We start from the raw sequence: 9515 nt of genomic DNA on the forward strand, positions 1-9515 counted from the left end.
TAGAATCAAACATTACAACACCTCCCCCCACCCTGCCCTTCTTCCCAGGTTTAACTTCCAATTTTCTCTCATTCCTGCCCCTCAGTGTATAAGGGGACAGGGAGTGGAGACTGTGGTCAATTCACATCTTGTCTCTGCTGTTCCTTCCTCCTTATGGGGGGGATTTCTTACACTCTTCACAAACTGCTCCTGTGTAGGTTCCTCCCATGTGGTGCAGTCCTTCAGGAATAGATTGCTCCAGCATGGGACCCCCATGGGTTCACAAGTTCCACCAGCAAAACTGCTCAAGTGAAAACTCTGCTCTCCGTGGGGCCACATGTCCTGTTAGGAGCCTGTTCCAGCACTGGCTTCCCACACAGTCACAACCTCCTACAGGCAAGCACCACCTGCTCTGGTATTGGGGTCCCCCACAGGCTGCAGGTGGACTGCTCCAGTGTAGACCTCCATGGGCTACAGGTAATATGGGGAATAAACCAGAGACCATAATGGAACTGATAAAGGGCTGGGGTCTCTCTATTTTGCTAATCTTTTACAGTCTATGTTGTCAACTCAGCTGATGACTCCTCGTGATTTAAAGTGACTGGTGAACTTATTATTAACCCCAACTCACTATGCCATTTTGGATGCAAAAATAGAAAAAGGGGAAGGTAAGATCCAAAGCTCCCGGTATTTGCCCTCAGTGCCCTAAGGGAAGGCATTTTGCTAATCCATGTCATTCCAAGTATGATTTTGAAGGGCATCCGATACTGGGGAACTGAAGCCAGAGGCACCACGCACAGATACAAATACCTCAGCCGATGCCTCAGAGCAGAACACAGCCAGCCTCAGCCTGGCCACCACAAGCAGCCTTCACCAGCCCATCACCCACTTACAGCCTGCTACAGCAGGGAGCGCAGGACTGGATCTGGCAACCTCCATCAGTAACATCACTTGATTGATCTCTTCATTTGCTTCCCACAGGAATTTTCGGACCACCAGGGCAGTGTATGCATGCACTGCCTTTAGGTTAGTCATCCACCTCTTTGGGGACTGTTTGTTCTCCCGGGGTTACAGGCTCTGACTCCGACAATGAGATAACGATCATGGCTTGGACACCTCGACCACCCCTCGAAGTGTGCCCCATGGACCTTGAATAGCGCAATTAATTTTACTTCCCCAAACCATGAGCACACCTGTCACAGACATAACCGAACAGGAAGATCTGGAACCACTGGAACACCCCAAATACCCTGAGTACAACCTATATTTGAACCATGCCTCACATGCCATAGTATCCTGACATTAAAAAGACAAAAGACAACACTTGTCGCCTCATAGACACAGAGGCTGACTTTACAGCTATCTCTCAAGCCAAATGGCCCCACAATGGTCCCTTGCTGAAATGACACAGGTGCTTTCAGGCACCGGGGGATGCAGCCAGAGCTATCAAAGCCTCCACTTGATACAGATCACAGGTCCTGAAGGACACCTCACCTCAGTCAAACCACTTGTGTTACCAGTGCCAGAGGTACTAAGGGGAAGGGATGTTCTCTCTCACTGGGTTTTAGGATTCAATCAGATTTTTAATGGTGGTCACTGACACGCATGTCACTTTAAAACTAACCTGGAAAACAGAAAATCCAGTTGGCGTGGAACAGCAGTTCCTTGTAGCTACTGAAAATAAGGATAAACAATGCCTTCCCAAATGTTATGTTATTTACTGGGAATTGTTTCTAGTGCTCAGACATGGTCTGCTAACCAAAACCAAATGTTTAGATAACCTTAGCAAATATTACAGGACAGGACACCTTGTGTTTGGCCACTGCATCACCTCACAATCCTTTTTCAAGATGCCTTGTTGCTCTGCCCTCAGAAAACTGGCCTTGCCTGACTCATGCAGGTGCAATGTTGAAAAACATCAATCATGCAAAAGCCTGGCACCAATGGACCCCTTATCTTTCCCTGGCATCCCTTGACTCTCAAGGGCTAGAAATCCTGGGCTGGGTGAAAATGGATCTTTGTGTAAGGATTAATTATTCTAGCAAAAATCAGTCCAAAGCTTGGGATGTGTAGGAAAATGTGAGTGCTCGGTGTTAATTAATTATACATCCACTATCGTTCCTCACTTTACCAATGCTCCATTACTTTTGCCTCCTGGGGTATTTTTAATCTGTGGGGATAGGGCTTGGCCTGCCATCCCATTGAATATCAAAGGAGAACTATGTAGCCTTGGGAGATTATCCCTTTTAACCCCAAACACGTCCATGATTTGTCAACGTAAATATCCCTTTAGAACTAAGAACCTTACATGCTTTTGACAATAATTGTGATGACCAGTTTGATTTTTGGTCTTTTGGGCAGTGATGGGCAGCATTGTTTTTTACCCCTGCTGTAGCAGCAGGAAAAACTTTAGGATTACTTAATGGATTATGTTGCTGACTAGCTAAACAAAGTAATTCTATGCCCTCAGCATTAACAGGACTTTTAACTGATGTTGATTTTGTTCTATTCTACAAGCTACTTTGCAAAACAGAGCAGCAATAGACTTCTTGCTTTTAGCACAAGGACATGGATGTGATGAGTTTGATGGAATGTGTTGTATGAACTTGTCCAACTACTCTCTCAATCTACACAAGCATTCAAACCCTGAAAGAGGGTGTAAACTGCAAGTAGATGACAGACTTGATTGGCTAAGTCAACATCAGGGAGACCCGAGATTCAGTGGATAGGTAAGAAATCTAATTAAAATAAGCTTATATGTATTAGGCATTATATTATGCAGTTAGAGTTAGTCCTTGTATTTTACAGTGCCTGCAGAAATTAATAGACAAGTCACTTAAGAGGGTATTTTTGGTTGAAAGGGATGGGGGAAGTAAGGGGAATAAAAGAGAGGTACAATGGAACTGATAAAGGAGCCTAGTGTCTTAGGCCTAATCAAACAGAAACCATGGCAGAAAGACACAGAGAACTAATCCCTGGGGTAGAAGTGACCAAGAGACATGCTGTGAAACTTTGTAGTGATTACCAGGTGACTGATGTCATGAAGAGTGTGTAACCAATGGGAAATTGTTCCCAAATAGAGAACCCTATTTAAGTGCCATACAAGTTAAACCCTATATAACCCTTGTATAATCAATAAAATTGGCTTCTGATCTTGACTCGGACCAATAGGGTAACATCCTCCCTCACCATGGTCTTCACCACAGGCTGCCGGAGAATCTCTGCCTCAGCACCTGCAGCTCACCTCACCTCCTGCCCCTTCTTTGGCACCTTGGGGTCTGCAGAACTACTCCTCTCAAATACTGGCAATCCTCTCTTTGTACTGCTGCACAGATTTTCTTATCAAATATGTTGTTCCAGAGTCATGCTCACTGTTACCAACGGGCTCAGCCTTGGCTAGAGGTGGTCTCTCTAACAGCCTCTCAACTGGCAGAGGCTTTATCAGACATGTGGGAAGCTTCTTCTCACAAAAACCACCCCCCTCACTATCAAAACATTGCCATACAAACACAATACACTATACTTGACTGAATCTCAAAGAAATCAGCTGAACCTAAAACTCTTTAAAACTACCTACTACCTGTGGCAGTGCTAGCTGTGAAAGTAATAACAGCAATTACTTCCTCCAGCATTGACACCTGAAGTACTGAAAGCTTCCAGAAAAAACTGCAGAGTACTATACAAAGGAACACACATACATATGTCTGTGTTTCAAGTTCGGAATTCTTTCTTCACTTCAAAAATACTCATACATGTTGAATTCACCAAACACATACCAGATGGAAGTGCTTTACTTTTTTAATCTCTACTCTTCTGTTTTTTTCATCAGCCTTCTAGAAATCACCATTACTGTCTAACAGACACTAAAAGATAAAAAAATAGATTTCTGTGTTACTACAAACACTTCCATCCAACATTCTGACAAACTGGAAACATTGCCATCCCTCCCTTTTACTCTTTCTCAAGCGAATGCTGGCTCTTCTCTACTACTTCCAGCAACTCTTTCATCTGACCTATACTTTGTTTTTCTTCATTCAGCATAATTCTTCCACACAATATTCATTCACCTTACTTGCAATTCACCTTTACTTGCTCTTCTAATTGGTTAATAGCTGTGTGACCTTTGGTATGCATATCAAAATTCTTTAACTTGGTTTTGCTGTTCAAGTGCATTCATTTTCATTAGAAATGTATTATCTTTATCCATAGAAGCAAGATAACCAGACACACCTTTTGCCACCTTCTTCTCACTTGTATTCCAACTGCTGCCCATTCCTGAAAATCCTACTATTTACACAATTCAAAGATTTTAGAAATCACACACAATCTTCAGACTTTCACCCACCCCTGCCCTACTTTAGGAGCAAACTCATTAGGTCATCTAGAATTTCTGCTTTTGCTTTAAAGACAGAACAGAGTAAATTTAACCCAAAGTGGATTGGTAATACTAAACAGCATTGTTCACCTTCCAATTTTGTTGATTTCCCTTTTCTGTGTCCGATCAACTCTCCCTACATAGGTTTTGTCACAGCATGCTGGTCTTCCTACCTATTTTCAAAGCTTGCAGAACTTTTGTATTCATCTCTGTTAAAAGCATAAAGGACAAGAATATCCACACACATACTCTGTAGCAAGAGAAAGCACTTCAGTTCTATAGAACAACTCAATGCATGAAACTGCAAAATACAGGAGAAAAAAACATCCTTTTCAACCCTTAAACATTCATTACCCAAAATTACACATCCTACTTACATTTTTTACACAGTGATATTTTACTGGGTTGCATCCCAAATACATTATAGTTTAAGTAATCACATGACTAAAAATACAGAACACCAACACTAGATCAACTGACTTTAAGAAATGCCATCAGTACCTGCTTTCTAATCGAATCTGATAACCAACCGTCTGGCCAATCTTTTCTCTTCTTTCTGCTGCCACTCTTTCAGCCACAGCAAGTGCTGCCAAACGTCTTGGCTGAGTGCAAAATATACGGCAGGGAGTTCCATTTTTTTGACAGTCATCAAGAATAAACTGGGGGATCTGTAAAGAAGTGGTTTAAATTTACTTTTTAGTTTGATGGGCTCATAACTTTTTTATCACAATGAAACAAGTAACTACACCTCAGTATCTCACATATTGCAAAATGATTCACAATACGATCATCATTGCCAATGTACCTGAAGTGGCAAAAAAGGCCAAAAAATCAGTTTCAGCTATTAAGTTTAGTCTCTTTCTAACAAAATACAACAAAAACACCCAACCAACTAAACAGAAGTTGCAGCTTTTCTCTCCTGCTTCAGGAAAATTTCTGTAAAAAACCTTTAGATAATCTTTCATTGTAACACACTAATCCTCTAGTTACTAGGAACTAGCTTTAGAAGTAAAGGGGTATACAAAACCGTAGCTGCTTTCCCTTCAATATTCTATGATTTTAATGAAAAACTGATATCCATCATATAATTGTGCAGAATAATTTATTTTTCTAAATAGTAATAAATTTTAATATGTATCTGCTGGTTTATTATTGCAAAAGCAAAAGGTTAACTGGAACACTACACTTTGAACTACATAGAAAAACAAAAGCCTTAAAAATAGAAAAAAAAAAAAACAACTTTCTTATCACAGATTTGGCATCATATATTGTTTGGTATAAATATTGTTATGTTTTTTATTTCATTTAAGAAACGTACTTGAGTAGTTTTTCCTGATCCAGTCTCTCCTACAATCAAAACAACTTTATGGTCCTTTATTATTTTAACAATTTCTTCCTGTTTTTCAAAAACTGGGAGTGATTGCCTGAAGGAATCAAACTCTGACTGCCCTCTTTTCACTGGAACTTGAGGGATACCATCACTAAGTCGTCCACTTGTCTTGTTCACTTCTTTGTTTTCTGTGGAAAGAAGCCAATAAATTATAAAGGAAGGTCACTAAAACACTGGTTAAAATTGTACTTAAAAATGAACACTCCTGATTTTATTAGCATGCCTGTTGATAAAGTGAGAAACCCATGACATATTTAAAAGTGATTTTCACAGTAACACATCCTGTTATGGTGCTTGAAATAAACATAGTTCAAAGGATTTTTTTACTTTCATAGAAATTTTGAGCAGAATTATCACAGCACAATGCTCGAGTTAAAAAAAGGTATGAAAAGCTTAAAGAGAAATATAAAATAAATCAGAGAAAAAAAGCTTTGGCCGTTGTATCTGTTTACACATTCTCATCTCAAGAGTTTGCCTAGAAAAATCCACCACAGAGTTAAACACTTAAGTCAGTCCAAACTGAAAAGTGTGTTCTCCAACAAAAAGACAATTTTACTGTGATTTATATGCCTTCTTCCACATCCTTATTGATCTTTTAAGACCTCCTTTCAGTCAGTCTTACACAACCTAGTAGCCTAGTCTGTGAGATTTGTCTTAACAAACTGAGAGCCCTGGAGCCACACAGCAGTGTGATGTATCAGAAAGCAATGTGTAAGTAGCTAAAACCCTGCAGTCTTCTGAGGATGCTACTTCAACATCAGCACATTAAATGCTATTCTGAAATTCCTTAATAATTATTTTCATAAGAATCAGAAGGTCACTATAAATGCAATTTTAATGCAATTATATAGACATAATGCAATTATTTCATTCAATTAACAGATTCATATATTAAGTGACAAACATTGTTTTACCAAGACAGACACAAACAAATTAAAAGAGCTAAAGACCATTCTAAAGAAATAAAGATAAATTTTACACTATTCATTCATTTGTACCCTACATCCACAAGAAATTGCTTTTCTGTACTTTTATTATAGCTTCCCTCTGTCCACTAAACAGTCCTATTAAACAAATGAAACAACTGAGAAAGAAAACTAGCAAAGCAAGCACTTAAAGCACAAACACAAGGAATCAGAAATATCCATTTAAACAAGGCACACTGCTATGCTCTCTGTTCACTACACCTAGAGTTATACAGAGAAACACAACAAAATTTTCACAAACATAACTGTTAAGGCAACAGTCATGTTGAAAACATTGTTTTTTAAACATCTTGTATCAGAAGTTTGTCTTCCAGAGAACTTTATATACGTTAGAAATCAAGAAGTTTATATAATAGTCCGAGTTTACGTAATAGCTCTTAGACACCGAACCTATTTTAGATGACAAAACAAACTATGAACTCCTTATTTTATCAAGGACATGGATTCCTAAAGGCAAAACAGCCAGTCTCATTATCACTTAAGGGTTTTCTTACACAGAGTGATGGTAACACTTGTCTCTTTAGTCTTACTCCATGGAACTTGCAAGAGTCCATATTTCACAATTGTTATTTAAAAAAAAAAAATTTTAAAAAAAAATCTGGCTGAAATTGGCTCAAAGAATCAAAATTAACTTAATACAGGGAAAATGTGGGTGACATGTCCGCCTGAGCACCTTATGACACTGGTTTTAAAAGACCCTATATAAAGAATTAAAAGTCAGAAAACTTATTAGGTTTGTTTGGAAATAGGAGTTTCAGTTGGGACAGAAGAAGAGACAGAAAATAAGAGGTGCTTCTCTGGGGTTGAATTGTGGTTTGTTTTTTCAAGTACTCTTGTTGATTGACAAGTCCATATCACAAGATACACTGAACATACCAGATTCAACAGCATAGGCATTTCCTCGTTCTGTCTTTGGCAGAAGTTCTGTTCTTTCTTTATTTGTGACAGGAAAATTCTGAATTAAAGTATGAACAGCGCGTTTTGTACCAGGAGTTAAGGCACAAGTCATTACTGCACGTTTTAGTTCTGATCCATCCTTTTTTCTTACAGTTAGGTATCGATTTGCTCCTTTTCTGGGAGAAAGGAAAAAAAAGGCATTTCAGGAATAAACATACTAGCTACCTCTATGTAATGATCTTTGACAAGAACTCTTTTAAGATGACTTTCACCTTGTTTTCAAATACAATTACAAAATTAGAATCCTCCAAATAATGTCCTAAGTAGCATAATGCAACATTCACAACAGTCATCATCAAAAGCACCTTCTATTCATGCAAGGTAGTAAAGAACAGACACTGTGGACATCTGATAACCATGTCCCAGTTATCACTGCATTTGTCTCCCAAAATACAGCCTATCAATACTACCAATCATTTTATCAAACAATACTGAGAGTTACGACACCAAACTGACTTTCAGACTAACTAGAAAGATTTTTAAGTTCAAAAACCACAAATAGGCAGAATAGACAAAAAAACTCCCTGCTAGTGGCATTCCAAGCCTTAACACAATCCAGCAAAACCTATCAGGTATCAGCATGTTCATTATCAAGAATTTATTATGTAGAAATGGAGCCAAAACATTTACCATATCACTGATCTGCTTACGGGATCAACGGACCCCTTATCTTTCCCAAGAGTTAGAACTCTTGGGCTGTGTGAAAATGGATCTTTGTGTAAGGTTCAATTATTCTAGGAAAAACTAGTCGAAAGCTTGGGCTGTTTCCCCTCATCACTCTGTGTATAAAAAAGTGACTCTTGACACCAAAATGGATAGAATTTTTGTAAATATATTTGAAACTGTGCCTGGGCTATAACCAACATATTAATACTTTCAAAACAACTTCTCAGGGTAAGAACAGAAGGCCACACTAAGAGCCCAGTGGCCTGTCCTTGGCAGGAGTGTAAGACTGGTGCAGGTACACAGGTGCTGGCAAAGACAGCCTCTGTAAGGAGAGGCACAGCCACCTCCAGCAGCTCCTGGTAAAAAGGACTCTGTCCTCTAAACATCCTCATTTCAAGAACTGAAATACACTGCTGAGACCCTCTTGAGCCTTGTCTTCTCCAGGCTGAAAAGACCTAGTACTCTGTCCCTTTCTGCATACAGCAGATGCTCCATGCCACTCAGCAACTTGCTGGTCCTCCACAGTCTAGACCTCTGTACTCCTGGTGATCCCAGCACTGGACAGCCACAACACTCCCCGTGTAGCCTCATCAGTGCTGAGCAGCAGTGAAGGATGATCTCCCTCTGCCAGCTAGTCATACTTGAACCCTCTTCTATGCTTCCCAACAGAAGCACTCTTTCCAACATGCTACTCTAAGTTACATTTCTGTCAATGAAGAAGACTCTACGTAAAACCTTTGAAAAACATATTAGCACAGGGGAAAAAAAAAAAAAAAAGGAAGGATCTTTGTGAGAAGTATTTTTTATGCACACGAAGTTCTCAAAACTGCATTGCAAACTAGCATGGCATGCACTTTTTTAACTCACACATCAAGCAAAGCACAGAGACACTTATTTTTATATCTAAAGTTTCTCCTCTGGTACCATTCCCGAAAACACTGCAGGATAAGCTAAAAGTACAGATAGTTTTAACACCGATAACGAAATCCCATAATTTGCACCAAAAAGAGAAAATAATACATAAAAATAAAAGTCAAACTTACCCTTTACTTTTCGATATCAGCCCAAGAGAATGACAGAGCCGGTGAACAAACGCTCTTTCGGTTCTAGTAAAAGAAGATGGGAATTCCATCTCTGGAAAGATAATTTAGAAACTAAAAAC

General features: G+C 39.2%; 1 protein-coding gene across 1 annotated transcript in view; it reads right to left on the minus strand.

Moving 5' to 3' along the window:
• The window catches only part of LOC111941286 (3'-5' RNA helicase YTHDC2-like), a 31934-nt gene that overhangs the window by 21840 nt on the left and 579 nt on the right, over positions 1–9515 (minus strand). The window contains exons 2-5 of the mRNA XM_086869570.1: positions 9397–9487; positions 7607–7803; positions 5673–5872; positions 4856–5022 (exon numbers count right to left, since the gene is read on the minus strand). Of these exons, the coding sequence (XP_086725696.1) occupies positions 4856–5022; positions 5673–5872; positions 7607–7803; positions 9397–9487 (655 nt within the window). The remainder of the gene's footprint in view (positions 1–4855; positions 5023–5672; positions 5873–7606; positions 7804–9396; positions 9488–9515) is intronic.

This window comes from Cyanistes caeruleus, chromosome Z (assembly GCF_971803275.1).
Source record: "Cyanistes caeruleus chromosome Z, bCyaCae1.hap1.1, whole genome shotgun sequence".
Lineage (NCBI taxonomy): Eukaryota > Metazoa > Chordata > Aves > Passeriformes > Paridae > Cyanistes > Cyanistes caeruleus.